At 44.8% G+C, this 15,191-nt stretch overlaps 2 protein-coding genes across 5 annotated transcripts; both read left to right on the top strand.

Annotated features, from left to right (window-relative positions):
* The first annotated feature begins 19 nt into the window (after positions 1 to 19).
* On the top strand, positions 20 to 2,313 carry slc48a1a (solute carrier family 48 member 1a). Its single transcript, XM_047040641.1, has 3 exons — positions 20 to 466; positions 871 to 1,038; positions 1,159 to 2,313. Exons 1-3 carry the CDS (start codon positions 337 to 339, stop codon positions 1,293 to 1,295), a joined length of 435 nt encoding a protein of 144 aa, XP_046896597.1. The 5' UTR covers positions 20 to 336; the 3' UTR covers positions 1,296 to 2,313.
* Positions 2,314 to 2,554: 241 nt separating this feature from the next.
* On the top strand, positions 2,555 to 14,698 carry LOC124480139 (solute carrier family 26 member 9-like). Of its 4 annotated transcripts, XM_047039207.1 has the most exons (28): positions 2,591 to 2,632; positions 3,203 to 3,336; positions 3,522 to 3,661; positions 3,816 to 3,926; positions 4,018 to 4,193; positions 4,312 to 4,476; positions 4,623 to 4,775; positions 4,898 to 4,980; positions 5,061 to 5,208; positions 5,338 to 5,451; positions 5,580 to 5,657; positions 5,741 to 5,836; positions 5,919 to 6,025; positions 6,163 to 6,232; positions 6,369 to 6,461; positions 6,562 to 6,708; positions 6,812 to 7,066; positions 7,273 to 7,327; positions 7,737 to 7,873; positions 8,040 to 9,998; positions 10,164 to 10,220; positions 10,435 to 10,835; positions 10,964 to 11,030; positions 11,143 to 11,280; positions 11,425 to 11,511; positions 11,594 to 13,107; positions 13,608 to 13,773; positions 14,640 to 14,698. In XM_047039207.1, the coding sequence occupies exons 2-20, from the start codon at positions 3,212 to 3,214 to the stop codon at positions 8,229 to 8,231; spliced, it is 2,445 nt and encodes an 814-aa protein (XP_046895163.1). In that variant the 5' UTR covers positions 2,591 to 2,632; positions 3,203 to 3,211; the 3' UTR covers positions 8,232 to 9,998; positions 10,164 to 10,220; positions 10,435 to 10,835; positions 10,964 to 11,030; positions 11,143 to 11,280; positions 11,425 to 11,511; positions 11,594 to 13,107; positions 13,608 to 13,773; positions 14,640 to 14,698. The 4 variants fall into 4 exon arrangements, with proteins under 4 accessions (XP_046895162.1, XP_046895161.1, XP_046895163.1 ...); XM_047039208.1 differs by lacking the exons at positions 13,608 to 13,773; positions 14,640 to 14,698 and having other exon boundaries at positions 8,040 to 8,102; positions 8,254 to 9,998; positions 11,594 to 13,181; XM_047039206.1 differs by lacking the exons at positions 13,608 to 13,773; positions 14,640 to 14,698 and having other exon boundaries at positions 2,555 to 2,632; positions 3,189 to 3,336; positions 11,594 to 13,182.
* The last annotated feature ends 493 nt before the right edge of the window (positions 14,699 to 15,191 follow it).

The raw sequence follows: 15,191 nt of genomic DNA, 5'->3' as shown, positions 1-15,191 counted from the left end.
GATATCGTTTGATGAAACAATATCTTGGTTCATCCTGTGTTGACGACACAGATATTTTGTTGCTACTGTACGTCGGGTCGGTTTATTGAAATGCAATCATTAGTGCAAAAAGGGATTAGTGAAGGGAAGTGTAGCTAGAGATATTGTTACACGAATAACCGAGAAATTACCGATTATTATTGGACCTACTGAATTGTTCTAGATGAGCGTCTTTTGAAAGTAGTCTACTGAACAAAAAATGACATAATCACCAGCTGATGTGGTAATCTGTTGGTGGGTCAAAACCATTTTCTATTTGATTCTCGAAGGCTATTTTGAATCGGTGATTTAACGCTAATGGCGAACATAAGAACGTACATCAGTATAGGATATGCTACCTTAGGTATGCTGGTTGGCTTTTCGGCGTTCCTTGTTTGGAACATTGCATACAAACAACCATGGACGGCGGCTATGGGCGGCTTGTCAGGTAGGTTCAAGCTGGAACAAGTTTAGTCCACACCACACCTTGATTACATTGCTGTTGACATAATGTCGATTGTAATATTCTCAAATTTGTTCGTTTCAAGTGCAACCTTTGTTGGTTATACAATGTAAAATAGGTTTTGTGTGGATGAAAAGGCTTATAGGCATCACACGAGCAGATAATCATTAGTTCACTCCGGCAAACCTCATGTCGAATATACTGAATTAATACTGTACAGCAATGCTATTCTTCCAAATAATCCTTGTCTTCCCATCTTCATCTTAATGACTTGGTTTAGACATGACTTAAACATGGGCTATCTGGATACGCCCCAGTAGCCTAGCCTCTCTGGGGGTTAGGAGCTGGGATATGATGGATACTATCTATTTATGTATGTCCTCTAACAGGAGTTCTGGCGTTCTGGGCCCTGGTCACTCACATCATGTACCTGCAAGACTACTGGCGCACCTGGCTGAAGGGACTCAAGTTCTTCATCATTGTCGGTGTTCTGTTCTTTGTTTTAGCTGTGGTGGGCTTTGCCGCCTTCCTGACCCTAGCCATCACACAGAAGCAATGTAAGTCCCTCTCTAGCTTAGACTATTAAAACATCTACACACACTTTGTCTCTACGGAACGAGGATTCCCCCTATACAGATTTGTCTGACTGAGTCCAAATGTTTCTTCCTGTCCTGCAGCTCTGACTGACCCACGGAGCCTCTATCTGACATGTGCCTGTAGCTTCCTTACCCTCAAGTGGTCCTTTCTCCTGGCCCTGTACTCACATCGGTACCGGCAGGAGTTTGCTGACATCAGCATCCTCAGTGACTTTTGATCCTAACCACACAGCCATCCGACTGGGACAGACTGTTTGGTGTTTGGCTGTCTAACAGCAGTGAGTTCTGTGATCTGGTCAAGCAAGGGTTGTAAGAATCCAGTCAAAGACAAACAAGGAAGAAATATAGAAGATTACAAGCTGATGTGACTGGATGCAAAATCATTGTACCTTTTATCCCACCTCGTTGCACGCTCTGGATAAGCCCTATTTTATATCAACAAATATTCCCATATGTAGCCTACTTAACACAATACTTGATTTATTAGTGTCAGGAGGCATTAACAATTGTACAACTGCTGGTTAACTTGGCATCAATGACATGACTAGAGGCTTATGTCTCTAAGACTTACAAGCCTATTTGTGGAGTGGCTTAGCAGGATACAGATTGGGCTGCAGAGGCTACAAGAGGTTCTGTCTCTTTTGGGTAGCTTCAACTGTTCAAAATGACAAAAAGTGTTATTTTATCTCAAATGTTGTTTTTAATGTATTGCTTCATTTAGAGAGGATCATTTAGGAGCAAATGTTACAGCTTGGAAGGTGAAGAGATGCTCTTGTGATCTCCCTGTTGTTCTTTATTTTGCCACTAGAGGGAAGTACACTTTCTCAGCCACCCTTACTTTTTCATGTTATTGTTTTTATTTCCAAGATAACTATTTTACCGTCTGGTTGTGGTAAATGATTGCACTTTAAACAATGCTATTGCTAAACAAATTTGCACTCTCAAAGCTGGCATTCTGATGTTTATTACCATATTAAAATAGAATATGTTGGAAGTGAAAGTTTTATGAATGTACTGGAAGAGATTTGAATGTTAAAGGCTTGTTTCTGTCACTTGATGTTTCCCATCTTTAGATTACAATTTTGAATGCTTGTTTATATATTTGCACTCTTATAATATCAAATTGATGTGTGTTGTATGTCAACAGTAGCCATATTTTAAGCTTTATGTTTTTAGGATTTTACACCAGAACTTCACTATTGAAATGACCAATAATAAAGTGTAATATAACATGTATTACGTTGAGAGGTGTGTGTTTTTTTGAGCTATGTAGTCCCAAACTGTGAACAATTAAATTTGACCTGACATCATTTTGAATGCCCTCCTTTCTTTTTTTATTAAAGTAGATCTAACATTTACAAAGTAAATCTGAGCAGTTTCCCTCCCAGATAAGTATATAGTGTGCCTGCCATGACTCCTCCCCTTTGAGATGGGTGGTCAGGTGAGGGCGTACAGTAGCACCAGTATAAGATCCAACATCCACCCCCCAGGTTTACTTGAGGATAACTATCACATCAGCAATCAATGCCATCACGCAATTCGCTCCAACTCTAAGGTACGCAGCAATACACATAAATATAGCCCTGCTAGTGTGCAAGATTGTGAAGATATTTATGGAGTATTTTAAGCGTTCCTTATGACAGATGTCTTTTAAATGACTGTGTTGTATTTTTATATTACTTTGGTCTCCAAATGTGCTTTTTGCTGGGTATTTTAATTTGAGTAACTGACAATAGTATAGGATTTTACTGCTTTTGCATGATTCTCAAGCTCCCTGCTACCAGGTCATAGCTAGACAGACTGGAAGGTGTAAATGGTTATCTGCTCATGAGCAATGGGTCTGGGCCTGCCAACTGCACCAAGGTCAGATTAGAAACCTAGAGGCAATACAAGAAAGTTATCTATCTTTATTCTGCTGTAAGGCCACAATTGATCACCAAGGGTGTGCGGATGGAATGTTTGTGTAAAGATCATTGGTGAATTACAAAAGTGTTATGAAGCTACTGTATTTACTCTTCTCCACCCAGCGTCAGTAGCATTTCTTCCCCCGTGGAATAATATGTGCACTGTGGTTCTCTCATTCACCATTCATGGATATGAGTGTTACCTAGCTTTCCCCTGATAGGCTGCAGCCATGCACAAGGACCGCCCCCGCTACGTTATCAGCAGACCTGCCTACACTCTCCCAGACCTCGATGAAGAGTTTGAGAAGAAGATACGAACCTTCCCTATAAAGGACAAAGTTTGGAAACTCTTCAGGTACTGGATCTCCATCCTGACCATGAAGGACCTCTCGCTCCTCCTTAGGCAGTGAACATCAAACTTTCTGTTTGACACCATACCTTCTTCTGAAGCTCTGTGCACAGTACTACTGAATGGAAAGGGGATCAGTTATGGAACATCAAAGACTGTTTTAACCAGATCTGGAACTTGCTGTGTGCTAGGTGCTCTGGGTCTCGACTCAAGGCTTTGCTGTACAGACACCTGCCTGTGCTGAGCTGGCTGCCCAAATACAAAGTGAAGCAGAACCTGCTGTGTGATGTCATCAGTGGGGTCAGCGCGGGCACCATCCAGGTCCCCCAGGGTCTGGCTCTCTTTCTTCTTCTCTCACCAATATTGCATTGAGCTGCATAACTGGTTGTATGTTGAACATGATTCTCACAGAAATCAATAGAGATGGTTTCTCTGATGTCTTGGTATTGTTAAAATGCCGACTCATATTTTTTTTCTCTATACAGGCATGGCGTTTGCCCTGCTGGCCAGCCTGCCTCCTGTCAACGGCCTCTACTCCTCCTTCTTCCCCCTCATTCCTTATTTCTTTATGGGAACCGCTCATCAAATGGTCCCAGGTAAATCCTGGACAACTTAAGTTAGACATTGTCTTCTTCTGTCAGACAGGCGTAATGTGTCTTCTCTGCTCTCTGCGTCCACATTCCTCAGGTACCTTTGCTGTGCTGAGCATCATGGTAGGCATGGTGTGCTTGAGGCTGGCGCCAGAGTCTGACTTTAGCCATTTCAACTCCACTATCAATGCCACTGTGGTGGACGAGGAGCAGATGAACCAGGTTCGACTCGGCATCTCTGGGACCTTGGCCTGCCTCACAGCTGTAATACAGGTACCCAGAGGCTCAGCCTGTCATTGTCTTTACTACTTCTAGTTTGCTGTCACAGCTTATAAGGAACAGTTTATCCATGTTCATGTTCATGTCATGTTCACCAATCCTATGGGAGCAGATGGGCCTGGGCTTGATGCAGTTTGGCTTTGTGGCCATCTACCTGTCGGAGTCCTTTGTCAGAGGCTTCATGACTGCTGCAGGACTTCAGATTCTAATCTCTGTCCTCAAGTACATCTTTGATATCAGTGTGCCACCCTACAGTGGACCGCTGGCAACCATTTATGTAAGTGGGAGGATTGGTGTATATTATGAATACTACACCTCAGTGTAGACTGGTATGGGACTGGGATACACTGAATATAGACTGGTATTTGACAATGACTGAATGCATAAACCACATTTTTCTACAATGATCTGTTTGCGTCCCAGACTCTAGTGGACATCATCTGTGGACTTCCCCAGACCAATGTTGCCTCGCTCGTCTTTGCCTTGGTCAGCTGTGTGGTTCTCATAGTGGTGAAGGAGCTGGGGGCACGTTACCGCCACAAGCTTCCCTTCCCCATCCCTATGGAGATCATCATAGTGAGTGACGCCCACATGAGACTTGATAAGTTGAGAAATGAGTTGACAGAACTCTTGCTAAACAACCTACTGGAAAGGAAACACATGAGAAATACACATACATGATGTTCCTTTGTTCAAAGGTGGTGGGTGCCACAGCTATCTCTGGACCCCTGCATCTACCTGAGATATATCACATGGATATAGTTGGAGAAATACCACTAGGGTAAGTGCTACCAAACACTAATAATAGTTCAGCGATGCCATCTAAACACTAAACAAAGAAATGCTCTCCGGATCCTCTAGGTTCCCCGCCCCGATCCTTCCCACAGTGAGTCAGTGGGAGGACATGCTTAGCACAGCCTTCTCCCTGGCCATTGTGGGCTACGTCATCAACTTAGCCATGGGCAGGACACTGGGAGCCAAGCATGGCTATGATGTGGATCCCAACCAGGTACTCACATGCAAGCACAAGTCAGGACATGAAACCCATCTGGAGAGCCCTTTCCACAAGCTTTCTGAAACTCGTGGAATAGCAGCACAGGAATCCCAGTGACATGAACAAGTGTGTGTCTCCATGCAGGAGATGCTGGCCCTGGGCTGCAGTAACTTCCTGGGGTCCTTCTTCAAGATCCACGTCATCTGCTGTGCCCTGTCCGTCACCTTGGCAGTGGACAGTGCTGGAGGGACATCACAGGTCAGTTCACGTTCAGGGGGGCTGGATGATTTGCTGGTATATAGGACAAAGCAATGTTTCTATATGATAGGTTTACTTCTTGTCTCTGTATGTCACTAATCCACTGGCTGTTTAACCGGCTTCTCCAGTTTGCCAGTTTATGTGTGATGCTGGTGGTCATGGTCACCATGCTAGCCTTGGGGGCCTTCCTGAAACCTCTCCCAAAGGTATTCTCAAACAACATTGTACTTCATATTTGATTCATCATTGCTGAGCTCATCTTAGTGAGTGTGTCTATGTCTAATCCCAGTCGGTTCTTGGAGCCCTGATAGCAGTCAACCTAAAAAACACTCTGCTGCAACTGTCTGACCCATATTTCCTGTGGAAGAAGAGCAAGCTGGACTGTGTAAGTGAAAGCAAACCCAATAAAAAAGTAAGATCTTGCTGTCATTTTTTGTCCTGTACATCTCATCCTCTCTCTTATCCAGTGTGTGTGGGTGGTGTCGTTCCTTGCCACTTTCTTCTTGAGCTTGCCTTACGGAGTTGCCATTGGAGTAAGCTTCTCAATCCTTGTGGTAATTTTCCAGACACAGTTGTAAGTGTTTTTGGTTTGAAACAGTATCACAGATTGGAAATGTTATATGTGACTAATCAATCATAGAAAGAAAAATCATAACATCCAGTAGTAGAACAGTGAATGAAACGTGTCCACTTGGGTTGTGTTCCTCCCAGTCGTAACGGTTCAGAGGTGGCTCAGGTCACAGAGACAGACATCTACCGAAACCCCAAGGTCTACAGCAAGGTACTGCACACCCCACACTTGACACTCTGTACTTACACTACACATCCCACACTGAAGACTCTATACTTACAGTACTGTGTGTAGTTCTGGTGGTTTGAGATATGTTTTTTGTCTGTTTTGTATTGCTATTCCACAGTTACAGTCTGTAAAGGGAGTGAAAATAGTAAGCTACTGCTCTCCTCTCTACTTTGCCAATGTGGAAATATTTCGAAGGAAGGTCATTAAAAAGGTATGGTATGTCCCGCAGGTCGAGGCCAGTCATGTTTAGAATGATGCTTCCACATCCAAGGTTTTAAATAATTCAAGTATGTATGGCTGTTTGTGTAAAGACTGGGCTGGACCCAGGCAAGCTTCTCCTGGCTCGGAGGAAGTTCCTGAAGGAGCAACAGAAGAAGATACAGCAACAAGCTAAACAGGAGCAGGCTGAGGAGACCAGGAGTAGGAAGCTCAGCTCTCTGGTCACCATGAAGTCTCAGGTGAGAGGTCAGGGTCAAGGCTGTTTTATTGTCAAGAGAATTATGGTCATTGGATTTTGATATGCAGTGTAAATGTGTAAACTTTTACACTGGGGCGCTCCAGACCATTTCACAGTTGGAGCTGCAGAATGACTTTGACATGGCCGGTGACAGCAGCGCCAACAAGCCTGACCCGCCCACATGCTATGTCAACTTCCACTGCAGTGACATTGAGCAGGAGGAGCAGAAACCTAACCCTGACCAGGCCCACCCCTCCCCTGCCACCCTGGAGCCCCAGCCTCAACCCTTCCACACCCTCATCTTGGACCTGGCAGGGGTCTGCTTCATTGATCTGATGGGTATCAAAGTCCTCACCAAGGTCAGGTCCTGGTTGGTCTCAAGACATAGAAAGATTAGGAGAAGTGACATATCACATTTATCAGGTCTACACGGTACATAGGCATTGTGTCAGTTGAACTTGAAAGTTGAAGTTGAAACAAAGTTAGCTTTGTCCGTGTGAAATTGTGAAATACACAGGTAAACTTATATTGACAAACTTTAGGATTTGTAATGTTTTCTCCACAGATGAGTTCAAGCTATAAGATGCTGGGGATCAGTCTCTACCTGGCTAATGTTCAAGGTAAGCTCTGCTCTGACGCACAGTAGCAGCTACTCCATCAAACAGATGACCTGATGCAGCACTGAAAAAGCAGTTGTCTGGGAAACAGGATAGCAGTAATATCGAGTCATATTTTTTACTGGAAATGACAAATCCAAGACGACAGAGTTTTGACTCGTTGGTCAGTTAATGATCAACCTATTCCTGGACGAGAGGACACACGGTTGATAAACTGTTGATTCATCAAATGAAAAGAGAAGGTTGGCATTTATTTGAATGTGATAAGACAAACTATTCACTGTTGTACTTTTTTTGTTCTCATGAGTCAAACCCAGCATCACAAAGGGTTTTCAAGGTCATGGACTTCTGCTCTGTGGTTTAACCCCCCCCCCCCCCCCCCCCCCGTATCTGTTACTTGCGTTGTTTGCAGCCCAGGTGTATGAAGAACTGGTAGGGGGAGGGGTGTTTGAAGAGGGCAGTATCGCTCACAGTCACCTCTTCATCTCCGTCCATGACGCCGTCCTCTTCGCTCAGGAAAGGTGGACAGGCTCAGGAGCCTCGACCAAGGTATGTCCCGCTAGGTTTCTTATCTGTGTTGCTGGTTGATACCCCCCTTTCCCTCCTTCTCTGTTTACTTCCTTTCTCTCCAGCCCTCACCATCTTATCTGGAAGTAAACAGAAAACTCACACAACTCAGGCATGAATCAAGTGTTCTTCTCTATGCACTTACCAGGCAGAACAGGAGAGGAGGGAACTTGCCCTTGACATTCATGAGGAGGACATGGATCTGGAACAGGTATGGAGGTCATGGGAATACACTAGATGTTCTGTACAATATTTCATCTGGACATACTACATAATGCAAATTAAAGGTGACTTCTCTTACACTACCTTTTTATCACCACAAAGCCTAAAATGTTTCTAAAATGTTATTTTGTCCTCAACAGGAGATGTTTTGACTGCATGAAGTTTTAGTGGAAGAAATGAACAAATTAACTCATTACATTGATTACACATTGATAATGTGTAATAAAAAATAAAATTAATATTGTATCAATATTGTGACCTGACAACTATTCCTAATATCAAAAGCAGTTGATACTGAATAAATCACGGATCACAAAGACTTATCTCGCACTGAACACTTTTACAAGAATTTGAAGTAGCAGTTTGTCTAGTTGTGTTGTTTAAATCAGCTAAGATGTAGCCTTGACGTCACAACGCTAATCCAACTGTCAATAAGAGAAGTAGGTCAAGCTTTTACACACTGACGGTCAGACAGGTAGTGTTCTTTGTCTGTTCTGTGATTTAATGTTAGCTTATATATAGCTTTTCTGTTGTTGGATGGGAACCAATGTTGTTGTTTCATGCAGTAGGATCATGGATAGAATAAGAGTAGGGTGTTGGGGATTTTGAAGGTTTATGTTGACCATAGACAGCTTACTGGCGACAAGCAGATTTGTAAAAAGTTGTATTGTGTTATTGATATACAATACAGTATATTGTACTGTAATTCTTAATTTCAGTGTGGAGATAAAAACACTGCAAAGCTCACTTTACCTCACTTTACAGTCAGTCTGAGCCATGCGAGGCAACTTATTAGAAGCCTAACTGCACTATTTTGATTTGATTAGAGTAGTTAGACATCTTGGGCATCTGTATTGCAGTTGACTTTTCAATCTGTCTGTTTTAAAGTAAACTACTCTAACAGTGTATTATTACAACTACCACCATGTCAACACTACAAATAGGCTGATGGATTCTGGCTCCCTCTGGTGTAATAGAATGTGAACTACAGGTTGAGCCTCCAGAACAAGCCTCACCATGGTAGGGAACTGTGGATTTATGGTATTTGTCTTGCTGAACACAGCGATTGTCTAAATCTCAACCGTGTATCAACGGGATTGTTTGCACTTTGGAGTTGGACTGACATGAATGTGACAGCAGGTATGACACACCACACCAGTGACACACTGTGAAATGTTGTCCTGCTAAATAATTCATCTAGCTCCTCAACAATAAAACGTTTCTGTTTTTCTCAGAAGTACTTGCTTCCTTCAGTCTGTTGGTCTATATGGGTAAGTACAGCTCTGAAGGTTACATCAGTTGACACGTTCTGCTGACCTTAACACTCTCTTCAGGGCCTTGCAGTGCTGCCTGGTGCTGCTCCCATACCAGGCAGTGTTGTTCCCTGTCAGGATGCTCTCCATGGTGCTGGCATACAGACTGCAGAGTATCTGGGGAGACTCTCTCTCTGTGACTTCCTCACCACAGGGTCTGTGTTACAGGACCAGGTCCTTGGCATTCTGAACACCAGGGTGTTCTAAGTTGTCCACCCTCTCCAAGGGGTACCCACTGATATGTAGAGGGCTGTGGTTCCACCCCTGCTTCCTCCTGGGTTCTAATAGCAGGCCTTGGATTCACCAGTCCTCTCCAGAATGGTTACAGTGTTGGTTGTTGCTTCTCTGTGTGAAGCCCTCTGTCAACAGACAGAACACAGGCTGGTGTGCTATGTGACCAGTCAGACACAATCCCATCCTGATGTCCCCTCCTTCCACCCGGACCAAGTGGACCCTTTACTCTGCACACACATCATCTATGCCTCCCTGGACCTGGCTCCTGATGACCACATCCTGCCCTTCTCCGCCGAAGATCAGGCAGCCTGGAATTCGCTCAGCAGTCTCAAAGACAGGTGTGTAGCATGGTGTAGACCCTTACTCTAGGGTCTACAGTCAGGGTCTGTGTGTTTATTCATGAGTGTTGCTAAGAGTACTGTGACCATGCATGTGTGCTGTTGTTTGACTGACTCATGCTATGGCTATATGCACATCTGTTTTAAAATCTCTGCCTCCGAAAGTAATCCTGACCTGAAGATGCTACTAGCCATAGGCAGATGGACCTCCATTACCACAAGGTCAGTGTCCCCATCAGTACAACAAAGTACAGACCCTTCATCCAAGAATCCTCCTCAACACTGTGTTTTAGTGAGCCAGTGTCACACAGACAGTTTATTGCCTCCAGGATTTCCAAGTATGGAAGCAAAGTAAAACTACTAGAAAAGACAATATAAAAATATGTTTGAAAAGTTTTCTCTTCAACAGTGGCGTCTTGTAACTTCCCCATCACAGGCTTCTGGAGATAGCCTCAGACTTCCCCAGGCGAAAGACGTTTGTGCAGTCAGCGGTGCAGTGCCTGAGGCAGGAGGGCGCTGATGGTCTGGACCTGGTGTGGCTGCCTGGAGCCCAGAATAATGACACTCTCCTCACTCTGTTTCTCAAGGCAAGACATTCCATGCACGTTGTCACTTGATGTCACTTGTGATGTATGTTTTCTGTTTTGTAACAGCCTTATTTTTTACATCTGGGTCTGTTCTCGTTTGTGTGCGTGTGTGTGAGTGGGTGTAGGAGTTGCAGGGGGCGTTCCAGGAGGAGGCTGGTGTGTCTGGTAGAGAGACCCTGCTCCTCTCCACAGCTGTGCCAGGGCTGGAGGACCCTGAGCTCCAGGGCTCTGATGCACGCTCCTTCTCCCAGTCAGCCCACTACACCACCACCACATTTTGACATCATTTTGTTTGTGCTACACAGTCTGGCACCCTTAGGCGGTGACCTCACCTTAAGGAAACGGGATGTCATAACTATACTTCATTGTATCCCTCAGATATGTGGACTTCATCTCCTTTCTGACCTATGACCTTCAGCGGCCACTGCAGGCAACACCAGATGTGGTCAGACCTTACAAAGTGCACTGCACCACCTCTATCCATTCCTTGTCTGTAGGATATTTGCCTTGGTTTTCACCCCTCATTTACAGATTCATATTTGCCACAACTTTCTCAGAACCATCTGGTGACATACTGGCTGTCACAGGGAATGGAGTCTCAGAAGCTGACCCTGGGATTCCATGTCTCAGCTCCGGGGCTGTGGACCCTGGAGCATGAGACCAGCTTACAGTGGAACTCAGAGAATCACACGCAGGTAAACACTTCATGTTGATAAAGTGATGACAAAATAGCATCTGTTTGTTGATGAAATAAGGGGTTTGGCTCCAGTAGGGCTGACGCTGCCTGCTGGGCGGTTCTGCGTTTGGACCTCCTGGCTCTTGTCTGCTCTTCTCCTCAGATGTGCCACTTTCTGAGGACCTCCCATGCTCATCCTGATGACCACATGCTCAGCTCTGAGAGACATGGAACCAGCCTGTGGGGAAAGGTACATGTCTACAAGCACATGCCTCAATCCTGTACTGTGCTGTGTCCGTCCATATGCTCAAGTCCCTCCCGTTGCCTCCTAGCTCTGGCAGCTGAGGAGAGTGGGTGTGCGGGCAGCCTCAGTGTGGTCCCTGGGCCTCGACGACCCTACTGGGACCCTGTGTGGCCGTGGCTCCTCCCCCTTCACCAGGCTGCTGAGGTCCTCTCTCAGACGGAGGAATCACCACACACCTCATCACCGCTCGCCACACCACTATCATCAGAGGCACCACCATCACCACGGTTCCTCTACCCGGGACCGTCACCTTGGCCACCGCCATTGTCACCGTCATCGCGTCCGCCATGACATGGTGTCACCTAGGCAACACACCACCTCGGTTTGAGTGCTCAGATCTGTTTGTGTACTCAGTGTTTGTTAATGAGCGTTCCTTCTTGCTTATGTGGAAAACAATTACGCGCACACTCGCACACACGCGCACACACGCACACACGCACACACACACACACACACACACACACACACACACACACACACACACACACATACACATACACATTTTCCTATAGCAGCCTCACGGCAGGTAGTGATAGCAGATAGATACTGTGTTCTCTGCGCATGAATAGATTTATGAGCCTATTAAGAAATCATCCTAAGGAATTCTGGCACACACCTGGTCCTCTGGTCCCCCTCTACTCTCCAGCAAATTGGCACCACAGGTAATTACAGGGCTCCTGCGGCCATCAGCTTTCATTTGGAGCAGTGGGAGAGCCCCTTTGCTTTTAATAGCTTCCTCTCTAGCCTGCTGACTTTTTCCCTGTGCATAAGCCCCAAAACAACCCTGTACCATTGAGATACTATGAGCCAGCCAGCGCTCAGGATCTGACACTTGGACACATCAAAGCTGGTGTAATATCCTGAAAAGCACCATTTGTGATGTATTGTCACTGTAGTTCTATTATGTTGTTTTTAGTTCTATCCAAATCTTGTGTTGCATGTTTGGTCAAAACTCTGCATGAGTAGTCTTTATTAGGTTCTTCATCTGTACTCTGTCTATATATTGAGCACCATTTCAACAATATCAGACATTGACCTTTCATTAGAACTTGTTGACACGTGCTGCACATAAATAAAGAAATTGCGTCAATAATTCCTGCTCAATGGGATATGAGCAGGTCTGGGTAGAGCATGAAAGCTATCTTAGAAATGTGTGGGAGTCATTGGAGTTTCTCAGAGCACCTCCTGTAATCCACTTCTCAATTTCAACTTACTGTTTGTTTGGCGTTCATCAACACACATCAATTTATCATGTGTACATGCGTTGGGAAGACTGTATAGAAGATCGATTAGGTTTTGTTAACAAGCCACGCTTACTGGCAGAGAGATCATAAATCTTCATTGTGCCGTATCAGCAAAATGGGTCGCCTTTGGACAGGGTTCATTAATAGACTCGCTGGGTGCAAATTTGACCACTCATATCTAATATTAATGAATGTTGTCTGTTGTCTCACCCCACAGGGCCAATGGCAATTAAAGGCCCCAAGAATTGAACGTTCCCGGGTGATTAATTGAGACATAACATGAGAAAGACTGCTTCTCGTAAGACGACGCTTAATTATCTAATGTCCAATTATGCCATTGGCCCAAGCTTGGTATAATTTGCTACTCAATCTCTTTTTGCCTGAGTAACAAAAAACGAGCCTACACTTTCAGTGTTGTGACAGTGTTTGTTGTAAAATACCGTTGATAAATGATCTGCTTGTAATAATCTTGTAAAGTGCAACTTTCTTGTATGTTTCTGAGGTAACATTGACTTTCATGCAGTGAATGTCATGTGATGGAAAACCATTACCTGTAAATTGATAACACAAAGCAGTTTGAAGATAAGAGTAACTGGATGTGTGGGTTCTCAGATAGACGTTAACACTGTTATCTTAGATGCTTTGGTTTTTTGGTCTGGGTCTTTTCAAATGTATATTGATGAACACAATTTGTTGCTGACATCAGACACAACGTGATCCTTCTGAACTGTAGATTCATGAGAACATCACACGGAACATCACATAGACTACTGATCTTTTTTTTTTTTACATTTCTAGGTAGAACATCAACAATGACTAAATGGAATGAGTGAGTGAGTGAGTGAAGGAAGGTGTCTGGGCATGTGCGGCAGATGAGTCCTGGACCCCAACGTGGAGAAGGGCCATCTTGATGCCCTGGTGATCCCTGCTCTCATCGTCCAATCAGCTCATTACAGAGTGACAGGTGTGTTGCTTGATCCTCATAAGATGCAGGATGGGTCTGATTAATACGGATGCAGCCTCCCTATAGGGCTTCTCAGCCTCGGCAGGGAAATTAGAGGAGACAATGTAAAGCAGCGCAATGTGGAGCATGTCTGGGGAGCTCATTATAAACCAGAGTACAAACAGGAAGCCACATGATGCTGCGCAACAACATGTCATCATGGGTGTTGTGCGTGTTATTACATGGCCTTAATCCAATCACTTGTGCACAATTACTTCATTAATGTTATAAATCATGCATGATAATGCTGAAGGCCTAGATGAATAGTAATGCAAAAAGGCATGCTGGAAATTGCAGAGTTCATTCAGTACGCTACACCAACTTTGGTTGGTGTAGTGCACATTCGTGCCATATCAGTGGAACACAATCAAACTTCAGTCCAGCCAGAGCAGGATTGTGCCAGTCACACCTGGCATGAGGGAGCCCAGTTTCTATCTCATTTAACAACCCACACAGGTGTCCACCAATACCCTCCACTCTGTCTGTTTACACCTCTCTCCTCGCTCCTCTCTCCTCGCTCACAACAGCTCAGTCATCAAGGGGGTTTAACTGTTGTTTAGGTTTAATTAAACTATGAGTGGATGAGGGAAATGAAAAGAACACCATGTTTTGATTAAAGAATGAGGAAACGGGTCATTGGAGGGAAGGATTCATTTTCATACAGTACACCAGAAAGAAACAAGAGAACACATGCGTGTTTGAAACACCATTAAGGTGCTGATGTTCCATGAACAGGTGCGCTTCTTCTGCCTAAGGCCTACTTGGTAGGCATACAAGGAAGAAAGAAATATTGATCTTAACACTGTCTGTCTCGTATATTCTCTTAGCCAAGGTGAGATCGCACAGCATCTGTGTCATAATACACAGACAGAACACGCACAGCGCGGCTAAATATCTCCCCGTTCACCCAGTGCCTGCAGTGAGGAACCATCTCCACTGGATGGCACTGTGGCTACATCTGTGATCTCAGCCAGAAGGTCCTTCTAATAAGTGATAAAAACTTTGAAGTTTCTGAAATTCCCCCAAAGGAAACCATTAGAGGGAAAGTTGCAAAAGCTGTGTGAAACAATAAAACCTGTGTGTCTATGAGGAGCAGATGTGGTGATTTGGTTTCCTCTGATTCCATATGTATTGAACGGGCAAAGAGTCATGCTGAGCCTCTGTAACCTGCCACCCATGAATGAAGATGCAAATGTGGGCCCAGGGAAGTTAGAGCTCTTAATGACTGGAAGCACCCCTCCAAGACTCGACGCTTCCAGCCTGGGCACATCAAGGACGCAGCCTGTCGGAGCATCCCCTCGGTACCCCTCACATCCAGGCCGTCTGCACCTCCATCCAGCCAACACTCCTGACTCCTTCTGCTGAGGCAGGCCCATGAC

The sequence above is a fragment of the Hypomesus transpacificus genome, chromosome 18 (genome assembly GCF_021917145.1).
Source record: "Hypomesus transpacificus isolate Combined female chromosome 18, fHypTra1, whole genome shotgun sequence".
In the NCBI taxonomy this organism is placed as follows: Eukaryota; Metazoa; Chordata; class Actinopteri; order Osmeriformes; family Osmeridae; genus Hypomesus; species Hypomesus transpacificus.
This window is presented reverse-complemented; position numbering and strand designations above follow the sequence as displayed.